At 35.7% G+C, this 27399-nt stretch overlaps 1 protein-coding gene across 2 annotated transcripts; it reads left to right on the forward strand.

Annotated features, from left to right (window-relative positions):
* Positions 1-20575: 20575 nt before the first annotated feature.
* Positions 20576-26336, forward strand: LOC133863906 (cucumisin-like). Of its 2 annotated transcripts, XM_062300046.1 has the most exons (10): positions 20576-20774; positions 20924-21012; positions 23324-23418; positions 23539-23782; positions 23915-24428; positions 24531-24634; positions 24803-25021; positions 25101-25212; positions 25288-25501; positions 25604-26336. In XM_062300046.1, exons 1-10 carry the CDS (start codon positions 20679-20681, stop codon positions 26128-26130), a joined length of 2214 nt encoding a protein of 737 aa, XP_062156030.1. In that variant the 5' UTR covers positions 20576-20678; the 3' UTR covers positions 26131-26336. The 2 variants fall into 2 exon arrangements, with proteins under 2 accessions (XP_062156030.1, XP_062156031.1); XM_062300047.1 differs by lacking the exon at positions 23324-23418 and having other exon boundaries at positions 20640-20774.
* Positions 26337-27399: the final 1063 nt, after the last annotated feature.

Genomic DNA, 27399 nt, shown 5'->3' on the forward strand with positions numbered 1-27399 from the left:
AAAATCGTTCATTTTAAAATTGCCATTTTTAAATAACATTTTTTGAAATTACAAACCCAAGCAGACTTGAAGGAGAGGGAAAGAATAAATTTATGGTCAAAATTATATTGTTTAATTTAATCGTGTAAATGACAATAATTCTAGATGTCATACCTATGTCACTCTAATAATGATGTGACATTTAAAATCATAATTTGATCATAATTCAATAATGATAAATCACAAGTTTAATGGTATTTTAAAAGTCACATCATTATTAGAGGATACGAAAGGAATATGAGTATGACGTCTAGAATTGTACATGATGTCATGTCATTTAAAATTTTCAGGGACACAAAATTAACTCGTACCATTACTCCTATGTCATATATCCTTAATCCTCTTAGACTTCTCAAATTTTTGTGTTATTCGAACAATCTCATCGCATATCTTTCAAAAGTCTACAGTCTCAACTTTCCAAATGAGCCGCAGCACAAAACATGAAAGAACTTTTAAACGTAAAATTTATTTCGAAGGATATATTTTGTTGGGACACCTTTTAGAAATTTGCCAAAATTCAATTTACTCATTTGGATAATGATTAATTGTTTTGTCATCAAAGTTGCATTGAACAGGGCCTCGGCCGGATCCTGCTTACAGCTGTAGGAAAAACAACAGCAAGCTATTAAGGGTTCTTGTTTGGTTCTTCTCCTGTTCTATGGCCATAAAACAGAGCATGTTCCTCCTCCCCTTTCTCGCCAATCTCTCAAGGTCGGAGGGAGAAAATTTGATGGAAGCAGCTAAAGTACGAATGAAAAATGTACTAACATTGAAGAATAGATTAATATATAAAAAAATAAAAATAATATCCATTCATTGTTAACAAAAACAAATAAACATTAACTATTGAGTTTGAATGTTGTAGAATTTAACAGAATAAACAGTCTTTATTGTTGTGACCAGTGTGATATGGATAACGAAGCAGATAAAAATGAACGACATTCAAATGGTGCAACTTGCTAACAGAGTTGAGCATGCAAAAAAAACGTAAGGAGAATGGCAGACAGTTCTTGATTTCCCGTTTTACCCCTTCCCTTTTACTGCCAAAAATGTTTAAAAAAAAAAAAAAAACACAAGGTCCCACTCCCACTCGACGACCGCGAGTCCTCTCCGGGCTCCAGGCTTATTGAAATTTACAAATCTAGATTTAAGACTTGGAGCCTATACAAATCCTGTTTATATCTCAAGTTATATTTTTATATCTCAAATTATTGGATATTTATAATATTTTCTTAAATATGTTTATCACGTAACAACCAGGGAAAAAAAAAAAAAGGCACATGACATAATCAAGTGTGGTGGATCATGTAATAAACCACTTTTAATTAGAGAAGGCTTTTCCTCATTATTAAACTAGCCCATTTTCGATGTGACCTTAAGCCAGACCTTAGCAACAAGACCTAGTAGCCGAGCGAACATCATATATGTTGGGCTGACCAAGCTTGAACTTAATTAAATTGATCAAACCTAACTCAATTTGTTCGACGAGATCGGACTTATCATGAATAAGAGGGTGTAGGGAGCATTAAGAAGAGCTGCATCTACAGTATCCTACCTCCTGTCACTTAAATTACTCGCATTCCATTATAACTAGAGAATGACGGAAGCATGAGCCAAAGGAGTGGGCCTACATAATCAAATTATGTTAGTCCCGAACCCCTCTCCCAATTGACTATTCGCGAGCAATACTCTATAAAAGAAAAGGAGTTAGAACGTTGAGGCATGCACTTACTTTCTCCTTGCCAATCATTCTTACTTTCCTTCTTAAAGCCCATCAATAACTTAGGCATCAGAGTGACCCTATGCTAGACCACCAACAAGGTCACTTTGACCTTTCTATGTTCCTTACCTTGCAGGCATTGTCAATACGGGACTCGGTGTACAATCAACTGACTATTCTTATTTTAAATCTAAAACCACAAACTTCAATATAAGGGTAGGGAAAGGATGGAATAAATCCTACAAGCAAAGAATATAGACAAAAAGAAGTCTTTGTGATCAAGCTTGTTCTTAGCAAGGAAAGGCATCACTGAAAGTTTTGTCATAAATGCATTTTTCTTTTCAGCTCCGAAAGGACTGCATGTTAATGTTCTCTCTCGTACAGCACAATCGACACAATTATTAAACCCAACAAGATATGTTATAAAATAGAGAAATGATATTTAGTCACTCATAATATAATTATTGATTATTTTTACTTTTATTTTTATTTTTTTAAAAAAAAAAAAATCCACAAAAACATACCTCAACCCATTTATATGATTTTATGGTTTTTTTCTTAATAATAACAAAAAAAAAAAAAAATCATTAAAAAAGAAGAAGATAAAAATGGTCAATAATCTAGAAGATAATGGAGGTTATAGGAATAGAAGATAATGGAGCCTATGTAAATTTCAATGAAATGATTTCATTGAAAATAAAAGTTCAAACAAATTAATACAAAAATCAAAATAATTCAGGCGTGACCTGACTAAGAACAAAACAAACCAAGATAGTCAATCGCATTGGGGATAATATAACAATAGATTTCTTATGTCCAGATGCTAGCAAGACCCAGTTCATTTTTAACCTCGCAATTAGAGTGATTTAGTAGTGCCGATATCATATAAATAGAAATGTTATGTAGTAGACTACTATACAACTTTCATACAACTAAGAGATGGCCACACAGTTAAAATTTGTAATTTATTTATTTATTTTTTTTTTATTTTTCTTACAGGTGTTAATCTAATGACTAACTTTCACTGCTACATCATCAAATTATATAGCAGTGTATATTAGTATACTAAATAACATTACCCATAGTATAAATGACCATAGTCTTGCTTGAAAGAAAAGAGAATCAAATAGAAAAATAAAGACAAAGCAAAATAAAGAGAAAGAATCGAGATTTTACATGGTTCAGTCTATGACATGCGTTCACAGGATAGAGTCTATATGACTACCTTATTGATAAGTCTTGAATTATTTGATTCAAGACCCCTTAATTTGAATTTGTTAGATCTAGTTTGTGTTGTATATATAACGTTTTGTTGTAGTTTTGTGTTATGTCTTATTTTTAGGTCTTAGTTGAAATCTAGTTCAAAACACTTGAATTAGACCTGAAAATACATCAAGGGCAATTTGGTATATTTTCAAATCTTTGTGCGATCCAAATTACAAGTTGAGTTTTATGGACAGAAATGGACGGCGACCACCTCTGTTTGTGCGGCTAGAATTGATTATTGATGAGTCTTTTGTAAATCTAAATCTCTATATATATGAGATGAGAGTTTAGGGTTTAGATATGCATCTTTTGGGAGTTTCGATTTTCTCAAATGTATCTTAGTTAATTTTATTGCTTTTTAAGTTCCTTTGATGCAACTCTCTAGACCGAAAACCAGAAAGCTTGTTCCCTTTGCATTTTCTTCCTTGTTCTTCATTTTCTAGATTAGGTTTTTCTTTTCTTTTCATTTCTTTTGTGTAATCCGAATTCCATACTTTAAATATATTGTTTTTAGTTCATTTTAATCTTGTTTCTTTACTGTTTTTATGCTTAAATTAGTTTGATTATGTCTAGCTAAATCTCATCTTAGGGTTTGATCGTAATCTTTTTCGAAAACCATGGAGTGTTAAGATTTTTAAGATGTGTTTGATGATTGTGAAGGGCTAGGGGATTGCAAAACTCATGCTAAAGGTTTTGTCTTCAAGATTTCAATCCACTTATTCATAAAAAAGAGTTAGACTTGTCTATGAGTTTTCTTAGATTTTTTGAATAAAATCAACGTTCTTGAAAGAGAACGATATCTTTTACAATGGTTCTATTTGACATGATGTGCATGCGTTTACCTATTAGAGTCACCTTATAGGGTATGCTAGGGAGCACCGATTGTTTAACATCTTTGGTAGTCTAAATTGTTTTTCAATTATAGTGTAACTTTTACGTGATGTGATCGATGTGAAACTAGATACTTTATCATTGTGACCTAATTAGGGTTTTCATGTATTGTGTATGCTTATCAGGATGTTTTATAGAGTAGTAAGCTAGGGAGCATTAATCACCCCCACACCTTTTGTAGTGTAAACGCTTTCAATTATAGATTAATCTTTACGTGAGATTGTTTAATGTAAAACTAAGTGCTTTATGATTACGTTTTAACGAAAGTATTTTCATGTCAAGGTCTTCGTAATGGTTGACGCCCAGTATGCGCTCATATCATGCATGTTAGGAAGATCCATATAGACATGAAGCATTTCATTGGTTGAAGATTAGATGCGATCATTTCCCTAAGTTTCTTTCATTTTTCGCTTTTCTTACTTTCTCGTTGTAGCTTCAATTCTACAACCTTTACTGTGTTTTTATTTTTAAGTAAAGTTAAATATGCTCTTTGAATATCCTGTTACGCAAAACAACCCCCCAATCCTTGTAGTTCGATAACCCTTACTATAGTACAATTGATTCGTACTATTGTGAAGTGGTTCAATATATAAATTTAAAATTCACGTAATCGATTCAGCTACCAATTATGATATTATTTATCAAGATAAATTTACAATACAAATGATCCATGTTTATAGGGATGTAAGGAGAATACAAAAATGTATAAAAGAATATCAATTCAATTCTGATTTGATTATAATCAAATTACAATCAAATTAATCATACAATCTCATATTCTCTTATCATATCCAATCACAATTATATGAAAAATATATTCTCTAACACCCCCTTCAAACTCAAGGTGGAAGATTTTGAAACCTTGAGTTTGACTCTTTTTTGGGAGATGGTAGGCGACAATAGAGACCGAAAACTTGGAGTAGATGGCAGTTGATAGCGATGGTTGGAGGCGGTCAGCAATAGTGATTGAAGATAGGCCTTTAATAACTATAAGTCAAAAAAATGACCAGCTATGGACCGAAATAAAAGCCAACAAATGGCTGAAAATGAGGCCAATTATGGGCCAAATATAATCGTGGCCAACTTGGGCCAAAAGGGGTCATCTATGGGCCTAAAACATGATTGTACCTAACTATGGACTGAAATTGGCCTGAGTTTTAAACAATACCACAAATGCTAGGTCTAAGTTTTTAAACAATACTGCAAAAGCTAAAATAAAAGCTAACTATAAGCTGAAATTGACAACTTAGCCTCTTTTGATTTTTTTTTTATTCTTTTCTTTTTAACATAACGAAATTTCTCTTTTCCACAGCAACCGTACGAAAGGGAAGAGGCCACTTGAGAACATCTCAATGCATATTGTCTGAGTGCGGCAACGGGCAGTGCGGCAATGTTTTTTATTTTTTTCATGTCTCTGGAGCCTATGATCTATTCCACCATGTGTGAATCTGCCTCTGGCCTTGACTTAATATCTTCATGCCAATCATGCGGCAATGTGGAGAGAGAGAGAGAGGGGAATATGCAACAAGATGGAACTTATGGACGAAGTTGAGATCGCGCGGACTTCCTCCAAACCCCGAAGTTGATACCAACATTTTTTTTTTTACTTATTTCAAAAGCTTAAACTAATAAGAAAATGCAAATTTAATTATTTAATCATATTTTAACACTCTCCCTCATGTGTGAGCTTAAACTCCGTTTTAATAATTGAAGCCCAACACGTGAAATATTTAATTAAAATAGGAAGTAAATGAAAGAGAAAATGTTTGAACTCATGACTTCTACTTTGCTACGATGTTAAATCAATTTGCGAAACACAGCTAGCATTGATAGAGTTAAATTATTTTCATTTCATGTATTCATTTTTATCTTAATTGATTAGAGAGAGAGAAATCAGGACTTGGCGTCAGTGCCCAGTGGAGATAGAAAGGTTAAAAAAAAATAGGTTGAATGGTTCATGCACCAAAATATACGCAAATATGTGGAATGATATATAGAGACAGGAAGCAAAACGACAAAGCTTTAAAAGAAAAGTTAAATAAAGGTTGAGAGCGGGAATTACCGAAAGCTATATGGGCTAACATTAACAATACATTAGGTTTACGTTGATGTTACCACGTTATTATAAAAATAAAAAATAAACCCATGCACCTTGACTTGGCGATCTTTAGTTGACTTCAGGTCCTCGTTGTGTTTGTTGGAGTCACGATTGTGGAATTTAATTTCTATGAGAAATTAACATCAAAACTTTACTACTGAATATAAAAATGACGTGGCTGGCCACCTTTTGGGTACGAGCTACCCCTTCAAATCATATACTATTTTGGTATATAACCATAAACGAAGTATATATTACCTTTGATCGAAGTAAAATTGATGTAAAAAAAAATAAAATTGTTAAAATTTAGAGAGAGAGAGAAAAAAAAAAAAAAGATTTACTCCGCATGAAGGCTTATATTATGTATATATATGGGCAACGGGCAGATGGACGAGGTTTACACCTCATCCCTCCCTTCACAGAACACAAGCATGCTACAAGAAGTCGTTGGCAGGTTATAAAAGCAGAACAATGAAACCATTAGAAACTTACTATATATCTGATGCTTGAATTTCTTGTTTTAATTTAACGTGCTTTTCGAATTGTTCATCGATCAGTTCATGATAATTTTGTTTCGAATTGTTCATCAGTTCATCGTAACTAAACTATTTCTTTCAAGATTATACTTAAATTGGGTAATTTTTTTAAATTTTAATTTTTAATTTTAATTTATTTATTTTTTTTAAACTCTATTTGATACCAATAACTTTGTTAGTACAGTGTTAAAGAGTCTATATAAAATTTATCTACCCAAATAAATTTTGAGTTATCCAACCATTTACTTGAGCATATATGTTCATATAGACTCTCTTAAATGTTGTACTCAAATTATAAGAGGCAAGTCAAACTCGAGTAAGAACATGTTCTTGACCATCCTCAAACAAAGAACAGACTAGACAGGAATGAGATTGAAATCTCAGGATTCAAATTTGCAATTGACAAGACTAATCATCATTCATCATCAAACCCAAATAATTGCTAGTATCAAGTTGTTTGTATCTTATTTAGGCCATTTTCAAGTTTGTGGCTTTCAGTTTTCAAAACAAAAAATGTTAATATAGTTTTGGAGGTTAGTGGTAAGTAATACACCATAATCAGCGCGTGAATTGATGTTGGCTGACTGCTGAGCTGGCCGACCATGTATGCATGCTGGCAGTAGTTGTGCATGTATCAATGAAAAATGATTTTTAATCACTTAAATATACAATTTTTTACTACTTTATTTATGTGACAAGGTGGTCCTAGTAGGAGACCACCTTGCCTGTATCAATAGATAGCTTTACAGATGAGAGTCCTGCTGATGCAGAGTTATATGCAAGAGTGGCTGACATGGAAGCTTTCGTGCCAGAAGAAGATTGTGCATAGTCAGCATCGGATATTTATCTTAACACTCTCCGGCAGGCTCAATTGTCTGCAAGGTAACCAAGTCCAATTTGACGACAGTTCTGAATATTTCTAACCGTTCCCTTGACATCTTTAAAAACGGTTAGAAATATTCAGAACTGTCGTCAAATTGGACTTGGTCACCTAGCTAGTTGTGCATTTACCGTCAGTGGTAGATCGAGTACGTACTCCATTGTACCAATAGAAGCATCTCTTTGAAAGGTTTCACCGGCCCCGCACTCCCAACCCCAACTTCGTGAAAGCCCACCAGTTCCATTATATATACAACACACATTCTTGCCAATTAAGTTTATAGCTGACGCTCCAATGGCAATGGCAAGCAAAACCTCCAGTCTTTCATGGCTTCTCCTGATCACTCTCGCCTGCACTCTCCTTGTTGGTCACTCAGCTTCTCAGCATGACCGAAAGGTAAATATCTCTATGGAACAGATCGATCTTATAATTATCTACTTTATTCACGGCCAAATCTCTCTAAAGTTGGTCTTGTTTTTCATGTGCGATGATTTAACAGGTTTCATTTTCTACCTATATGATGTGCGTTGTGCATGCAGGCTTATATTGTGTATACGGGCAACAGGCACTTGAACGAGGTTTAATTCCACATCACCCCTTCACACAAGCATGCTACAACACTACAAAAATCACTTCATTTAGCCACGTGCAGTTTGACACGTGCATTTTGACACGCGTGAGACGCGTGTTAGATGTGGAAGTCACTAACTGCACATTTTGACACGTGTATCTCAATACACGTGTCAAAATGTGTTTTTAAAAAAATAATTCCAAATTGTTAGCCACGTGTATTTAAATACACGTGGCTAAATGTGTGTGTATAAAAAAAAAAAAGAAAAATTATATATTTTTCTTGATACGGGTTAAGAATACACGTTGCCAAAAATATTGCTTTTAAAAAAGAAGAAGAAAAGAACAGATCTGTTCTTTTCTTCTTCTTTTTTTCTTTTTTTTTTTTTTTTTTTTTTTTTTTTTTTTTCTAATACGTATACGATATACCTACACGAAACACATGCAGAACGTACCAACTCGTCGTCCACTTAGAACTGGCCGGTGGTCCAGTATTGACGCAGAGAGAGAGAGAGAGAGAGAGAGAGCGAGACAGAGAGAGAGCGAGACAGAGAGAGCGAGAGAGAGAGAGACAGCGACCAAGAGACGTCGGGAAGGCCGGAGGGAAGGCCGACCACGCGGTGGTCGGGAAGCTGGCCGGTGGTCCAGTATTGACGGAGAGAGAGAGAGAGAGAGAGAGCGAGAGAGAGAGAGAGAGAGAGTGAGAGAGAGCGAGAGACAGAGACAGAGAGAGCGAGAGACAGAGACAGCGACCAAGAGACGTCGGGAAGGCCGGAGGGAAGGCCGACCACGCGGTGGTCGGGAAGCTGGCCGGTGGTCCAGTATTGACGGAGAGAGAGAGAGAGAGAGAGAGAGAGAGAGAGAGAGAGAGAGAGAGAGAGTGAGTGAGAGCGAGCGAGATGCAGTGCTGACGGAGAGAGCTGGCCGGCGAAGCAGTACTGACGGAGAGAGAGACTGATACAGAGAGAGTGAGAGAGAGCGATACAGTGAGAGAGAGAGAAAGACCAGTGAGAGCGCGTAGAGAGAGAGAGAAGGCGAGAGTCTCTGAGTATACGTATATAACGATTTTTTTTTTCCTTTTTTAAACTTAAATTACGAATGTCATCAGGTGGGCGCGGGATAATTCCCGCGCGCCTACCTACACCAAATCTGGCCACGTGGCCTAAAGCCACGTGGCCAATTTTCTGGTACATATACATATATTTTTTTTTAATCAAAACCTTAATAAAAAATGTTTTTATTAATATATATTTGATATTTGCAATTGGACACGCGTATTAAATACACGTGTCCAATTGTTGAAATTCTATTTAATTAAAAAAAAATTATATTTGGAAAAAAAATAACAGTTTGACACGTGTATTTAATACACGTGTCCAATTGGACACGCGTATTAAATACGCGTGTCCAATTGTTGAAATTCTATTTAATTAAAAAAAAATTATATTTGAAAAAAAATAACAGTTTGACACGTGTATTTAATACGCGTGTCCAATTGTTGAAATTCTATTTAATTAAAAAAAATTATATTTAAAAAAAATAACAGTTTGACACGTGTATTTAATACACGTGTCCAATTGGACACGCGTATTAAATACACCCGTCCAATTTGACACGTGTATTAAATTGGACACGTGTATTAAATACACGTGTCAAATTGGACGCGTGTATTTAATACACGTGTCCAATTGGACACGTGTATTAAATACACGTGTCAATTTGTGACGGCTATACAATTAGACACGTGTCTCTAAAGACACGTGTCAAATTGGACGCGTGTCTACAGTAACGGGTACTGTAGACACGCGTCAAAATGCTTGTATTTTTGTAGTGCAAGAAGTCATTGGCAGGTTTTTATTTTTATTTTTATGAATCATATATTGGCAGGTTAATTATAAAGGCATTCTTGAATTTCTTTTTATAACGCAATTTTGAAATTATTAACCTGATAATTTCTTGTCACATGCCATTGAAAATTACATTAACGAGCTATATTTTCAAAAATATTAGAAAGAGATCGAGTAGGTTGTTTATATTAGTAGATATTCCTTTCATTTAAAGAGTACAAATTTCCTCTTAATTTTAGAAATATGCGGCAAAAAAACATCTAAAAGCTTAGTTTTTTTAGAAATGCTTGAGCTCTTTTCTATCTTCCTTCTAGATGACATGAATTTAATAATATATATATATACACACACATTGCCTCAAAAGGTGACCTACGAAATGAAATTTTTTAAGCAAAAAAAACCAAATTCATGCCATCCAAAAAAATACCCAAAAAAAAATATTAGGATAAACTGTAACATTTCTCTAATTTTTTTTTCTTACCTACTGTTGGTACAGTTTTCTGTACGGTGACGTGTTGCCTTGTGATTCGTTGCCTTCCTTAATCTTTGTTCTCCTTGTAATCTGCAAAATAATAAACGGCTTGTCGGACTATGGGGGTGCCGACCGGACCCCCACTCCGATGCCTAAGTCAGTTCAAACTAATTTTTTGGAAAATATCTGTAATCTCAAAAGCTCAGAGAATCTACTTGTCTTTTAAATACCTGACGCCGTAGTCTTATTTATAGACTCACAGTTCACAGTTATAAAACCGCTAGAGTGCTTGGAGCATAATCTAATTAGGAGTCTGAGTCCTAGATCACATAGTCTTGAATCTTATCTTTCTAATTAGGAGTCTGAGTCCTAGATCACATAGAATTCAAATTGGGTAGTAGAGTCCAAACTGGACATGACACTCTCTTTAGCTAATGTCATTCTATTAGGTACCTTATCTCATATTTGATGGGATAGAAGTCTATCTTGATATACTCGGGATATACGTCTTTTTGGAGATAACGAATGGTCTTATAAATTGGGTCTAATCTTGCTGGGCCGACCCGATGGGCTCGGCCCACATGTCTTTGGAGCTAATTATTTCTCCAACAGTTACTCCCATAATTCTCTTATTTGAATTTAGAATGTAAGAGAATTAAATACCTCAATTTCTGAATCTGGATCTTCCATAATCTGTATCTGACAATTGCCGCCTCTTTCAAAGTAATTATGACGAATAATGCCTCGAATCTCTGGAAGTATTGGAATTCCTGCTCCTTGTCAATCTAGAACTGCTGTCAGAGTTCTAATTGGACTCTGATCCTTTATTAAACTTCTAATCTGATATCTTCTTAGACTTTTGATCTGATCATTCTTTTTATTTGATTGGACCATAAGTCCTATCCCAATTCTACCAGGGATAACTGATACCTAATTTCCCTGAAATAGTTGCTAAATGTTTATCTCCTCCTTGGATCGGGTTGAGTGGATCCAACTTGTGATCTGTCATAGTACTAATAGCAACTTCTCATAGATATCTTCTTCATAAATGCCTCTACATAATATTGTCGGTAGGGCCAAAGTTGTAAAAATGATCTCCTACTCTCGGTAGGAGATGGATCGGACTGATGTAGTTGATTTCACCAAGATTGTGGTGAAATGCCACTCTGAGAGAACACTTTGCGTACACCTTTCCTGAGATCAAAGTTCTGTCTGACAAAAAATGGTAAACCGTTGAAGAAAAGGCTTAACATACCCGAAGCTTCTTCATCGGTAGTGCTTCGTAGACCGCTTCCACAAAAATCTCTCTTGGGGGCTTCGGAGGCCCAGACTAGCGCTGAGGCTTTGGTTGTCCGAGACTTATAACGACTAGGGGCTTCTGCTGGCCCGAGGTTTTGTGCTTGGCGTACCGAATCTTCTAATTTGAACACCATCTAGCTTGGTCTCACCTGTGAATATCTTTATTTTCGAACTTTGTAATCTTTCTATTCTTTGTTATGGAAAAACTTTCCATAACAAATCAATTCTCACTTATCCTCTAATAACTTGAACAAACAATCGGTTTGCGTAAGTTAACTCCGAGGAGGGTAAGAAAAATCTTTTGTTTCAAAAATCTTTTTGTTTTGAACTCCGTGACTAGGAGAGAAAAAATCTTTTGTTTAAACCTCCGAGCTGAAGAGGGAAAAATCTTTTGTTTTGAACTCCGTGACTAGGAGAGAAAAATCTTACTTTGAGTTATCCTCCTTAACTTAAACAAACAATCGGTTTGTGTAAGTTATGACCGAGGAGGATATGAAAAAATCTTTTGGAAGCGATGAACTTACTTGGTTATTTTTTGAAGAGGTAATATCCTCGTATGGTTTGTTATAGGGGTTGTCTCCCCGTATCTTTGTTCGAGTTGCTCCTGAGAGATCTTAATTTGAGAGTTTGGTGTAGCTTCGGTGATTTTCCCTTTGTAGAAGCTTTAACTTTGTTGAGCTACCCCCCATAGCTTTAGTCCGCGATCGCAGGCTAAGTCGTTCGAGGCGGATAGTCAAGTCCTCTTGGTATCTTGGACGATGGTGTAAAAGAGATCTCGGAGTTCGGAGTGAGTCTCAGGGCTTCAACCTGTAAATACTTAAACTTTCCTTTTCAAATGTATCTTTTCTTTTTCATGTAAAATTTTTTTTGTAATGAACAAAATTTCAATGTTAATGAATGAAAGTCTTGAACTTTTTGACTTTCACTTTCCTTATCTTATTAGCCGTAGAACCTCATAATTTTTCAAACTGAATTGAACATCTTTACCTGGAAAAAAGTTTAAAGTTTCTCACTCAAAAAGTTCTTCCGAGACATATCTCGGTTTCTTATAAATCTTACTTTTTATGCTAGAGTTACCTCCAAAACTCGAACAAACAATCGGTTTGTGTCAGTTTTTTCCGAGGGAAGAACTGGTCTAATTTTTTGAAATTTAAGCTATCCCAAATATTTTGAACAAACAATCGGTTTGTTGAAAAATTTTACAGAGGAGAATAAAAAAACTATTTGCATCAAAGTGTTGAGTCTTACTTGATGATTTTTTAAAGAGGTTTTATCCTCATACCTTCCTGAAGCTTTTCCTTCCTGAAACTTTATCATTCTGCAGCTTTGTCATCCTAAAGCTTTGTCGTCCTAAAGCTTTGTCGTTTTGAAACTTTATCTCCCTGAACCTTTTCCTTCCTGAAGATCTGTCTTTCTAAACCTTTACCTTGCTGTTTGTTTTCCTGAAGCTTTATCATCCTGAAGCCTTATCTCCTTAAACCTTTACCATCCTGAACCTTTGTCATCCTGAAGCTTTGTCATCCTTGAAGCTTTATCTTCCTGAATCTTTACTGAAACTCTTTCTGAAGCTTTATCTTTTTTATGCTTTATCTTTCTGAATCTTTATCTTTCTGAATCTTTCCTGAAGTTCTATCATCCTGAAGCTTTTTCATCCTGTTTACCTTTCTGAAGCTTTATCTTCCTGAATCTTTATCTCCCTGGATCCTTCCTAAAGCTCTGTCATACTGAATCTTTCCTGAAGCTCTGTAATACTGGAGCTTTTTCTCCCTGAATCTTTATCATTCTGAAGTTTTACCTTCCTGTTTACCTTAATGAGCTACCCCCCATAACTTTAGTCTGCTACCGCAGGTTAAGTCGTTCGAGGTGGGTAGTCAAGTCGCTGAGCTTTACCTTCCTTTCTGAAATCTTTGTGACCTGTAAAAGACTTTATATATTACTGAAATGAAATCATAACTTGAAATCTTTACCTTTTAATTTCTTTATCTCTGAATGCTCCAATCTTTTAACGTCTGGAGACCTCCAACCGAGAGGTTTTCTTGTCTTGGTGTCCTTTCCATAACCATTTCGAGTCGTCCGAGGAAAGGACTCGGCCTGATTCTATCTTGGATGTTCTTGTCCTTCCGAAAACCTGCAATCCCGCCGTCGTATCCTTTCCATAACCCTTTCGGGTCGTTCGAGGAAAGGATTCGGGATATCTTTAACCTTATCCTTCGGAAACCTCCAACCGGGAGGTTTCAACCCTTTGTATCATTTCCATGACCCTTTCGGGTTGTTCGAGGAAATGACTCGGGCGGATTCTAATCGGGATATCCATCACCTTATCCTTCGGAAACCTCCAACCGGGAGGTTTCAACCCTTTGTATCCTTTCCCTGGCCTTTTCGGGCTGTTCGAGGAAAGGATTCGGGTGGATTCTTCTTTGGATATCCTTAGCCTTATCCTTCGGAAACCCCCAACCGAGGGGTTTCAACCCTTTGTATCCTTTCCCTGGCCCTTTCGGGCTGTTCGAGGAAAGGATTCGGGCGGATTCTAGTCCTCATCCTTCGGAAACCTCCAACCGGGAGGTTTCAACCCTTTGTATCCTTTCCCTGACCCTTTTGGGTTGTTTGAGAAAAGGATTCGGGCGGATTTCTTTCCCGAACATCCCCACCATAACTCTTTCGAGTCGTTCGAGGTGGGGAGTCAGATGGACGCTGATGTAGCTTGATCATCTTTGGAGAAGTTTGATGAAGAAGTGCTTCCATTCTGTCTCGGACTGCTGCTTTATTCTTAGCAGAGATCAATTGATACCTGGGGACTGTCTGTTCTTCCTTGCTCTCGGTGTTGGACTAACTGAGAGACTTTCCTTGTTTTTTCTGCAGGGTTGTCTCCCCGGCTCTCGGTGTTGGACTAACCGAGAGACTTTCCTTGTTTTCTCTGCAAGGTTGTCTCCTTGGCTTTCGGTGTTGGACTGACCGAGAGACTTTCCTTGTTTTCTCTGCAAGGTTGTCTCCTTGGCTCTCGGTGTTGGACTGACCGAGAGACTTTCCTTGTTTAATTTGTTGTAGGGGTTGTCTCCTCGTATCTTTTCTGCAAAAAGGGTTAACAAAGCACTGCATATACTAAAACAAAATAGCAGAATGCACAGTAGCACTATATATCCTTTTCATCCGTCGGGATGATTTTGTGATCCTTTCACTCACGGCAGGAGTGAGGCCTCAACACACGAGTCTATTTTATCAAAATATATATATATATATATATATTTTTTTTTTCCTGGTTGATAAAAACCAACATTTATCCTTACTTTAACATAAATCATAGTTGTAAAAGAAGAGTACGAACTTATCTGGTGAATTCAATGAAGATGGACCGTCTTACTTGGAGCTCCTTATCCTGCACGCCACTCGATATGGTGCTCTTTGGGAGAGTTCCTCAAACTGGACCCTCGGCTCGGATTTGTCCCTCGGCACGTGACTGTGCACTTAGGAGGATGGCAAATCTAGAGGGGTCCTCAAAGTGTGCCATTTGGAACTAGGAGCTCGGGCATAGTCTCCTCGGGATAGTACCCTCGGAATAATACTCTCGGTATGTGTCATCTCGGTACATACTTTTCGCCTCGGTAGAATACCCTCGGATCAATCTTCTCGGATTATACTTTCTTCTCGGTATATCACCTCGGATGTAACTTTTCGTCTCGGTAAAACTCCTCGGATCTAACTTTCTGCCTTGGTAAAACACCTCGGATCTAACTTTTTTTTCTTTCTTTCTTCTTCTTCTTCTTCTTCTTCTTCTTTCTTTCTTTCTTTCTTTTTTTTTTTTTTTTTTTTTTTTTCGTACATGATGGCAAAAGAAGCTGCAGGTTCTTCTGTTTGGTATTTTGCTTCCGTGAAGGCAGCTAGGATTTTTATACCTGGAGCTGTAACTTTGGGCTTTTTTTTTTTTTTTTTGTTTCAGAAATAAGCCGGATCCATCATCACCGAGCAAATCATTGAACTTGTAACTCTGAGCGTAGTCCTCTAAGCAAAGCGGCAAGGATTCTGAAAATAGAATCCGAGGCCTTTAACCATTCGAAACCCAGATCTATGTTGGAAAGGTTCCGGTTTTGTTGATGAGAAACGTGCAGATTGTGCAAATATCATTCTGTAATTGTACATCCATGAAGTCGGAGATCTCCGGGTAGGGCTCACGAAGGAAAGTGAGCATATGCAGACTTCGTATTTCAATTGCCTGCGAATGAAAGATGGGTCGGTGCCGAACATGTCGCTTCCCATTATGAAACGTAAATGGTTATTTGTCAAACACAATTATCAATTTCAAAAATCATATGCTGCCTCTTTTATGCCTTTGTAAAAGGTGCACAACTACCAAAAAAATTAAAAACAGCTCTTCCTATTGACTTTTGCTGTTAGAAAACAAAGAAAGAGAGAAGTGCTTTAAGAATTATCATAATATTTTTATTATTCTTGAGATCAGATATGACATCTCTTGAATATTAGTCAAACATGAGGTTGCTGAGTCAATTGCCGAATGCTACAAATCAACAAATAGATTGAAAATGCATTAGGATAACTTATCTCGTTTTTCTGACGGAGGTGAGCACTGATTCGGTGCTAATTGAATACTGATACTTCATAGTTGAACGTGGTCTACTGTGTACGACTGTAGATCTATATAGATCTGTCTTGGACTATTGATGATCTTTGAAGGAAGAAACCACATGCCAGTTTCACCCGTGATTTTTGAAGACGAGAATTGTCATTTCTCGTGATCTGATCGCGTAGTCACCGTTGCGGATTTTTTTTTTCGCAAGAACGATTCGTCGTTCTCACAGACGGCGCCAAACTGTTGGTACAGTTTCCGGTATGGTGACGTGTTGCCTTGTGATTCGTTGCCTTCCTTAATCTTCGTTCTCCTCGTAATCTGCAAAATAATAAACGGCTCGTCGGACTATGGGGGTGCCGACCGGACCCCCACTCCGATGCCTAAGTCAGTTCAAACTAATTTTTTGGAAAATATCTGTAATCTCAAAAGCTCAGAGAATCTACTTGTCTTTTAAATACCTGACGCCGTAGTCTTATTTATAGACTCACAGTTCACAGTTATAAAACCACTAGAGTGCTTGGAGTATAATCTAATTAGGAGTCTGAGTCCTAGATCACATAGTCTTGAATCTTATCTTTCTAATTAGGAGTCTGAGTCCTAGATCACATAGAATTCAAATTGGGTAGTAGAGTCCAAACTGGACATGACACTCTCTTTAGCTAATGTCATTCTATTAGGTATCTTATCCCATATTTGATGGGATAGAAGTCTATCTTGATATACTCGGGATATACGTCTTTTTGGAGATAACGAATGGTCTTATAAATTGGGTCTAATCTTGCTGGGCCGACCCGATGGGCTCGGCCCACATGTCTTTAGAGCTAATTATTTCTCCAACACCTACCATTCACCACTCAGCCAATCCAACCTAACGTAGTGACTCTGTCTAATAAACTAATCATTGAAATTCTAACAAGTCAAACGCACGGTACGTAAGATCGAGTCCACCCTCGATCTTGATCCCTTGTGGGCCTGTGGCCTTCTTTATTTTATTTTTTTTCTTCCCTGCATAGAGACTTAGGGTACGTTTGGCCCAATGATTAAATCCATAAAATAGTTTGGTAAGTTTTTCGTCATTGAAATAGCAATTCTTATGGGAATGACTATTCCTATAGAAAGAGACTATATTTTCTAAAAAAGAGACCCATAGTATTTTATTTTTTTATTTTTATTTTTTTAAAATTTCAAACCTGAAATAAAAAAAATTAAAATTAAAATTAAAAGGCTGCCGAGTGCCGGAGTTTGCAAGAATCTGTCAATGGTTACCAAAGTTTGTTGGAATCCACCGTCATCCGCTGGAAAATATTTTACATCAAAACAAGCGGAGCCTCAGTTTTTATTTTCTATGGGGTGGAGGTAGTGGTGGCGATGGCAATAGGCTAGATTAATTTCCATTCCTTTTTCTTTTTTCTTTTTAAAAAAAAACATTGTATATATAATTGCACACGATATATTGAGACAGATTGATGTAAATTTGGATATGCATTTCGTGTTTTAATTGGTATGATATAGACAATATCACAATTAAAAAAATTGAGCAGAGGGGCCTATTTGTCCCGAAAGAAACTCTCAAAAGTGCCTTAATAGTAATAAGGCCCATCGTAGTTATTAGGGATCGAAATGCTCCCAGCCGTTTAACTTGTCAAATGTATATGCCTTCATTTAGCAATACTGGACCGGAATCTCTACTCCATAGCTACACAAGGAGTTTCAGTTGATTTGCAGCAGAATTAACCGAGCAAGAAGCTCAAAAAATAGCTGGTCGGTGAACCTATTCTCTCCCCACCATCTACAATAAAAGTTGTAAGTTGTAACATTAATGAATGCAGGAATGGATGGCGTGGTATCTGTGTTCCCTAGCGAACATAAAAAAGCTTCATACAACAAGGTCGTGGGACTTCCTTGGCTTTCCGCAGCAAGTTCATAGAAGACCCATCAAAGGCGACATCATTATAGGAGTCCTTGACTCTGGAATTTGGTCAGAGTCGGATAGCTTTAGTGACGAAGGATTTGGTCCACCACCTACCAAATGGAAGGGCACCTGCCAAGCCTCAGCCCATTTCACTTGCAACAAGTATATACATCTTTACAGCGTACCCTATGTTTTGCCTAACTGCACGACCACACATATGCAAAGTCACGCACAAAGACAAACATAAGAGTCAAAAAGCAGAAGCGGTGAGGGAGGTGATGAACGGTACAACATGAAAGTAGATGGATGGATGCATAGCAAAGAGGCCAAAATTACTGATTTGGTCAGAGAATACGTACAAACAAAAGAAAAAACCAGAATGGGAGGGAGAGTACGTGTAGGAACGGATAGTAGAAAGAGAAAAGAAGAGAATGAGGGAGCAGAACTACTCGCTATTCTTCTCAGATCTGTTTTCTAAAAATATATGATAACGTTGTTATTATCACCTTCCTTTGAAATTACAGTAGGAATATATTAATTTTTACAAACATTATAAAAAAGTCTAGGATTACATGGATTATATTTAGATATTGTGATCACAGTGTTTGACTTGTGTTTGAATATGCCTCGAATTTCTTATTTTGTCTAATCATATTTTATGGAACTTAACAAAATTAATGCTTATGTTGATCACTAGCTATATACCTTGAAAGCTCTGCTTTAGTTTTATATCAATGGTCTGATAGCCTATTAGAGATTGTGTTAATGAACTTAAAAACTACTTTTAGTACATATAAAGTTGGAGTAATCCTACATTACATTAAGTATTCATCAAGTGTCCATAAAAAATGAGGTGACATTTAAAATCACTATTAGGCATGTAATTGATCAAATGATGATTTTGATCAAGTACCTCATTTTTTGATGTACACTTAATGTACTACTAGAATTAATTACTCATAAAGTTGTGCCAAACAAAAACATGGTATGTTTGGTAAAAATCTCAAAAAATACTTCTTTGAATTTTTGCTTTAAAAAAAAGGTTTAAATAAACTTTTGAAAAAAGCTTAAAAATAAATTTTGTTCTAAAAAGCTCATTTTGGATATAAAAGCACTTTTTTCCAATACGATTCCAAACAGGCTCTTATACGAGGGCGGTTGAATAACATTTGGGTCCTAAGTTAAAAAATTAAAATAAGGTGTTTATAATTGTAGTATAATAATATAATAAATTATTAAGTTAAATATAAAAACATTGAAAAGTTTTATATTTGAACAATGAAACTTGAAACTTGACCGTAAGTGATCGAAAGAATAGATTACAAGGAATGATATTTTTCACTCTTGATCCAATAGAAGAGAGAATGGAGAATCTTCTAAATGATTTCAAAAACATGCATGATTGAGTGGCCCACGCGAGACAATCATGAACTTGAATCAGTGTTGGTACCAATTGGTTTCATACTTTATCGAATAGGGTCACGAGCTTTGTCCTTTGGTCTCCTTTAATTTGTAGTAAACTTTGTCGTCACATTCGTTGTCTAGCTGTTTAAAGAAGGAAAAGAAGAGGAAGTTAATTATGATACTATGTGGAAAACAGAGCAAGACTTCAAAATAAAAGAAATGACGCGCGTTTAACAATAGCTCTTTGAATTTATTTATTTATTTTTTTTTTAAAAAAAGAAGATTAAAAATTTTGTGGATAAGCAAAAAAAAAAAAGACACAATAGGTCCATGTGATTAGAAGAAAAATAAAAAATAAAAAATTCCTGACATTAGGAGTGATAGACCTATAATTGGCTTATATAATTTGCTAATATGTGTTAACAAATTAATAATTGCAATAGGATCAGTATGTGTCATTATTAAAGTGCATAGGGAATCGGCCTTTAAAACCAATTTTCCAACCTTGTCTTGGAGATAAGTCTCCAAAGCTTATCTCAATTTGGTTGACCTCAGGTCGTCTCTTAGCTGTTGGAGTTATAATTTATGGGGAATTTGATTTCTAAGAGAAAATGAACTTTAAAACTTTTTTTTTTTTTTTTTTCTATTAAAAAAGGTACGTAGGAGGGGGATCAGACGACCAGAATTTTTACTTTAATTAATTAGATGCGATCAAGACATTAGTGGGATCTAAAATGGTACTTAATACTAATCACGCTTGAAGATTCTCATTGTTTTCTAGTACTTACCCATCTAACCACATAAAAATTACTTAGCTAGCTTGAGGCGATTGAACCACCACCACTAACAATATATAACAAACTTCAAAACTCGAGCACAAACTGAACCATAAATAAATAGATAAGGGTGAAAATGTGAAATTGTTAGGGCTTTCTCAAGTAAGAACCTTTTTTTGATTTTTGATTTTTTGTATTTGGCAACTTTATGTAAGAACCTTTTCTAGGAGAAAAGGATAAGAATGTGGAACTATTTAGTGATTTTTCGTGTACGAGCTTTTTCTTCTATAAGATTTTTTTTTTTTTTACAACTTTATATAAGGACATTTTCTAGTACTTATATATGACAAGATTATCGCTGAACCAAGTTTATCGCTGAACCTGCAATGGCCAGAAAAAGCTCTAGTCTTTCATGGCTTCTCCTCCTCAGTCTAGCCTTCACTCTCCTTGTTGGTCACTCAACTTCTCAGAATGACAGAAAGGTAAATATCTCTATACATGGCTGATCGATCATCTCTTAATTATATTTTTTATGGCCAAATATCTCTAAAATTGGCCATCTTTTTCGTGTTTAGAAGATAATTAACAGGTTCCATTTTCTACCAAATACCAATGATAATTGTGCACGCAGGCTTACATTGTGTATATGGGCAACAAGCAGATGGACGAGATTTCCACATCATCCCTTCACACAAGCATGCTACAAGAAGTCATTGGCAGGTTATAAAATTAAGCAGCACAAATATGGAACCATTAATTATAAACTTGCTATCTGATCTTTGAATTTCTTGTTACAACTTGCTTTTCGAATTGGTCATGATGATAAATTTTTTATTTATTTTTTAACAAAAGATCTGAGCATTTCATTAATAAAAAATCACGAGCATAAAGCTTTTACACCACAAATCATGAAGTTCTGCAAAATCATAGCCATATGCTATGAAGTTACAAAGTTATAGATACAAACAAATTTTTTACAATAAAGTGTTATCTATAACTTTCATCACCCGCTAACTCATGTACGTACACAAATAGTTAAAGAGCAGATCTGCTCCGAGCATACTAGATCTAAGCCAATTGTAGCAAAATATCTTAAAAATTTATTTAAACTAGCCGTGAGAGATAACTCCTCACACTGAACTATCTAGGCCGTGAGAGATAATCCTTCACACTTGATTAACCTGCATCCCATAGATTGCCCATAAGAATAGATCTACAGAGAAGAAAACTCTTATTCAAAGCAAAAACACAACCAGCAAACAACAAAAGCGGCCAAGGAGGAGATAAACGGCACAACACGGAAGTAGATGGAAGGATGTATAGAGGAGATGCCAAAAATTTTGATCTGGTCGAAAAACACCTAAAAATAAAAGAAAAAATCAGGATGGAAGGGGGATGGTAGGAGTGGGGAGTAGAAAAAGAAAGGGAGAGGTGGAGAGAGCAGATCTGTACCCTCCTCCTCTCGAATCTATTTCCTAAAAATATATGATAATGTTGTTATTATCACCTTCCTTTGGAAATTACAGTAGGAAATATATTAATTTTTACAAACATTATAAAAAAGTCTAGGCTTACATAGATTATAGATAGATATTGTGATCACAGTGTTTGACTTGTGTTGGAATATGCCTCGAATTTCTTATTTTGTCTAATCATAATTTATGGAACTTTACAAAATTTAAAGCTTGTGTTGAACCAGCTACATTGCCCTGTTTTAGTTTTATATCAATGGTCTTATAGCCTATTAGAGATTGTGTTAATGAGTTTAAAAAGTACTTCTAACATATATAAAGTTGTGCCAAACAAAAATATGGTTTGCTTTGTAAAAAATTCAAAAAAAATACTTTTTTAAAATTTTGCTTTTTTTTTTTTTCAAAAAAAATAAAAAAAGAACGGGGGTTAAAACCCACTTTTGAAAAAAAGCTTAAAAGTAAATCTTGTTATTAAAAGCTTATTTTGGATATAAAATCTTTTTTTTTTCCCAATACAATTCCGAATAGGATCTTATACAGGGGGCGGTTGAATAAAATTTGGGTCCTAAGGTAAAAAAATTAAAATAAGGTGTTTATAATTGTAATATAATAATATAATAAATTGTTAAGTTAAATATAAAAATATTGAAAAGTTTTATATTAAATCAATAGCACATGACACTTGACTGGAAGTGATTGAAACTTGGAAAACATTTTGATAACCTAGATTTGTAGTTAATAATGCCTGATCTAAGGGTTACTAGATCCAACCACGTCAACTTTGTAGAATATTCATGTGGTATATAACATTACTCTTATTTTTAACATTCTCTTTTAAGGGAAAAGACATATTTCACATTCTTTTGGGTTTTTATTTTTTATTTTATTTCTTTTTTATTTTAAAAGAGATACCTTTCAAATGGCAATGATGTCACTATGTTGATGTTCATTTAATATCATATGTTTATCAATTAGAGTAATGTTTTTTACATAACTCTAACAACTTTTTTTTAAGATCAACCATTAAATATTTAGGGCTTACATGTAGGAAAACAAATTTAATAGTTGATAATAAAAAAAATTAGTTATAGTTGTGTTAGAATTGTGTAAGAGTTGTGAAAAAATCATTACTCTATTAATTATACGTGCCTCTTTTAATTTTCTCTTTATATTCATTTAATTCCATTTTTTCCTTAAATTACACTATTATAGTAATTCATTTTTTTTTTGCACCTCTTGAAAAGCAAAATAGATGAAAAACAAAAAAACAAAAAAAGGGGAGAAATTATATTTAATTCCCTTAATCTACCCAAAAATTTGCAACGTCTCTCCCAATCTTCCAATCAGTACCATTGGGGTTGCAATGGGCTCTGTTAGAATATAAATGATTAAATTCATCTTTTCCTATTAACTTTTAGGATAAATAGTAATTTTACAGGCTTTTTGTGTTAACAATTTCTGTTAACGGCGATAATAAATCCCGTCAAAGTTATGTATGTGTTAAGGGATTGAAATGTGCCTAGAGCTCTAATTTGTGAAATTTATATGCCTGCATTCAGCAATATTGGACCAAAGTCTCTGCTTTATAGCTACAAGAGGAGTTTCAGTGGATTTGCAGTGGAGCTAACCGAGCAAGAAGCTCAAAAAATGACTGGTCGGTGAACCAAATTAATTCTCTCGTCCCCCCAACCAGTACCCATGGGTGGAAGGTATTCTTGAAATTAACTCATGTTTTCTATGTCCATCACAAAATGTTGTGACAATGAATATGTAGGAATGGATGGCGTAGTGTCTGTGTTCCCTAGCGAACAAAAAAAGCTTCAAACAACAAGGTCATGGGACTTTCTTGGCTTTCCGCAGCAAGTTCCTCGAAGACCTATTGAAAGCGACATCATTATAGGAGTGCTTGACACTGGAATTTGGCCGGAGTTAGATAGCTTTAGTGACGAAGGATTTGGTCCACCACCTACCAAATGGAAGGGCACCTGCCAAGCCTTGACCAATTTCACTTGCAACAAGTATATACATCTTTACAACCCTATGTTTTGCCTATCTGCACGACCACACATATGCGGAGACACACACAAAGACATACATAGAGTCAAAAAGCACAACTAATTAACAAATTAAATCTGGATACACTCGTGCAGTAAAATCATTGGAGCACAATATTACCGTAGCAGTGGAGTTTTTGGCGAAAATGAAGTCAAATCTCCTAGAGATACAAATGGCCATGGAACACATACTGCATCAACAGCAGCTGGGAACCTAGTTAGCGGGGCAAGCCTACTAGGCTATGGCTTGGGAACAGCACGAGGAGGAGTTCCATCAGCACGTATTGCTGTCTACAAAATATGTTGGTTCGGTGGCTGTTCTGATGCTGACATTCTTGCTGCATTTGACGATGCCATTGCTGATGGCGTTGACATCATAACTCTTTCCGTTGGTGGACGCATTCCTCATAAGTATTTTGAAGATGCAAGTTCCATTGGTGCCTTTCATGCTATGAGAAATGGAATATTGACATCAAAATCTGCCGGTAACTACGGTCCAGATCTAGCAACCATTACAAATGATTCGCCCTGGTCTCTCTCTATGGCTGCAAGCACTATAGATAGAAAGTTCTTCACTAAGGTCCAATTGGGTAACAACAATATTTATGAGGTATATAACTAAAACGTTATATCAGCTGCTTTAAATATCTATATTATCGATCAGTAGATATATACTACTATCTTTTTCATTTTACTTCTACTCCATGTGTAGGGAATTTCAATTAATACTTTTGACCTCAAGAATGAAATGTATCCAATAATCTATGGTGGAGATGTACCAAACACTAGAAGAGGTTTCAATAGGTCCGATTCCAGGTAACTACAAAATGAAATGTATCCAATAATTATTACTTTTGCTTTTGTTTGCATAAATCTATGAAACTGGCAGATGAAACATTTCTTGTGTTTTAGAATAGCAGTACCAATTGTAGACACATTCCAACGTGATAATTAAAATGGAACTTAATTATTGTTAAAATGCAGGTATTGCAAAAAAAATTCACTAGACCAAGATTTGGTGAAGGGTAAAATTGTACTTTGCGATGTCCGGACTACAGGGGAAGGGGAATTCTTAGCTGGTGCTGTGGGTACTGTGATGCAAGGCCGAGCACGCCAAGATGTTGCTAAATCTTTTCCCTTGCCTGCATCTTACCTTCACTTGGAAGATGGTAGCAAGGTGTACTCATACATAAATTCAACAAGGTATTAATCTAAAATATTTTAGACATTAATTGAAAGAAGTTCGCAAAATATAACAACCTAAAGAACACACAATTTACAGGGGCGCAACGACGACTATTCATAAGAGTAATGAGGGTAAAGATGCATTTGCCCCTTACATAGCCTCATTCTCATCAAGGGGTCCAAGTCCCGTTACACCAAACATTCTCAAGGTAATAATCTTATTTAGATTTGCGCTCTTGTATTATTTATCTCATTTAACCTTTTTTTTTTTTTTTTTTGGTTAGCCGGATTTAGCTGCTCCCGGAGTTCACATTCTAGCCGCATGGTCTCCAGTTTCCCCAACTTCAGGATTTAAAGGCGATAACAGATTGTTGCAATACAATATAATCTCAGGGACATCAATGGCTTGCCCACATGCTACTGGGGCAGTTGCCTATATAAAATCCTTCCACCCCACATGGTCACCTGCTGCTATCAAGTCGGCTCTTATGACTACTGGTAATATCTACGTGATGTATAGTTCATAGTCTTGATAATTTATTGCATGCACGCAGGCCAAAACCATGACGAACTCACTCCCATTTGGTATATTACTTGCAGCTGTCCCCATGAGTGCTACAAAGAATCCAGAGGCTGAATATGCATATGGTGTAGGCAATATAAATCCTCTTAAGGCTCAAAATCCTGGTTTAGTATATGATATTGATACACTTGACTACATCAAATTTTTGTGCGGCCAAGGATATAGTACCAAGTTATTACAGCTTGTTACTGGAGACAATAGTAGTTGTTCTAAAGACATTAATGGAACAGTCTTTGATCTCAACTATCCTTCTTTTGCTCTAGTCACTTCGTCCTCCAAATCTGTTAGTCAAGCTTATAATCGGACAGTCACAAATGTTGGATCACCAACATCTACGTATAAAGCTATTTTGACATCCCCGCTTGGACTTAAAATCAAAGTGAACCCTAGCGTTCTATCATTCACAACTCTTGGACAAAAGCTATCGTTTGCGCTCACGATTGAAGGAATAATAGATAAATTCATTAACTCTGCTTCTTTAGTGTGGGATGATGGAACGTTCCAAGTTAGGAGCCCCATTGCAGTGGCTGTTATTGATGTATAACAATCTCTGGAACATATATGTATTACATAAATAATAATTGAAGCAAAAGCTTCGAAGGAATATGCATGGAAGATTGGAATAAAAGCAGTGGTGGAAGACGAAGGACTAAAAATGTTTGTAGTTTGAGCTTTTGCTCTAGTTCTGCAATACAGTGTAATTTGAACCTTTCTAATTTAATGCTCTATTCTACTTAGTTTTCCTTCTAATTTTATTGTTCTGTTTGCGTTTATATGCATGTGTATGTATTGTATACGTATGTATATATGAAAATATATGTGACGACCCATTTTTTTTTTTTTTTGAAAACATACACAAATAGATCTTCACAATGGCACGATTACTTGTACACGTTCTATAACATGTACCTGATATTCAGAGTTACATTTAACACAACGAAATATAAATGTCAATGTGTTGTGGAACACATATCATAAGCGGAAATACATCTAACACATAACAGTTAATTACAACAACAAAAGTCATTTACAAGTCTATCTATTTAAGGCTCATAAACACATTACACTAACTACATACTAAAATATTGACTCAATAAATACATATGCCACGTAAGACACGAGCCATAAATAAAATACCCAAAATGCAGACTACCCATGAGTCTGTGACTTATGACTATCGCGATGTGCTCCAATCATAGCATCCCATACATTAGGTGGACGAGTCAATATCTATATCCGCAGAACCTGCAACCAAAGCATCAATGTTTGCACGGTTGCGGGGGTTTCCGCATCCACACAGGTGTAATTATGAGCCCACCGTCTTAGCATAAATAATTACACTAAGACCTCAGATGTATACTATTCACTGAGTTTTCCCAAGGAACCAACTTTTCTTTTCTAGTCTCGCGAGTATTATAACTGATACCAATTTTATAAACTTTTGTTTGGAAAACCCCAATAGCTAATATAGCAAACACCGACTAATAGAAAACATTTAAAGTATACTATGTAGTTGTGAACATATATAGGAGTTCTAGTCATCCCACCTTAGAAGTTTCTACATATCGACTCATCTACAATATAATACTTTTGATCGGTGGCTTAGTCATACATGTACGCGAGTAGTCTCAAGCATACAAGTATGTCCAAGCAGGAAAACATGACATCTAGTTTAGCTGTACTAAGACATCCACATTCCTTGAATTAGGCAACATTAAGCTTACTCCCGTACACTTATTGCCTTTGCTGGACAACTTGCGCGGTATTACATAGACATTAGCACCCCATAACACCATGCCTAATCCCGTACACT

The sequence above is a fragment of the Alnus glutinosa genome, chromosome 3 (genome assembly GCF_958979055.1).
Source record: "Alnus glutinosa chromosome 3, dhAlnGlut1.1, whole genome shotgun sequence".
In the NCBI taxonomy this organism is placed as follows: Eukaryota; Viridiplantae; Streptophyta; class Magnoliopsida; order Fagales; family Betulaceae; genus Alnus; species Alnus glutinosa.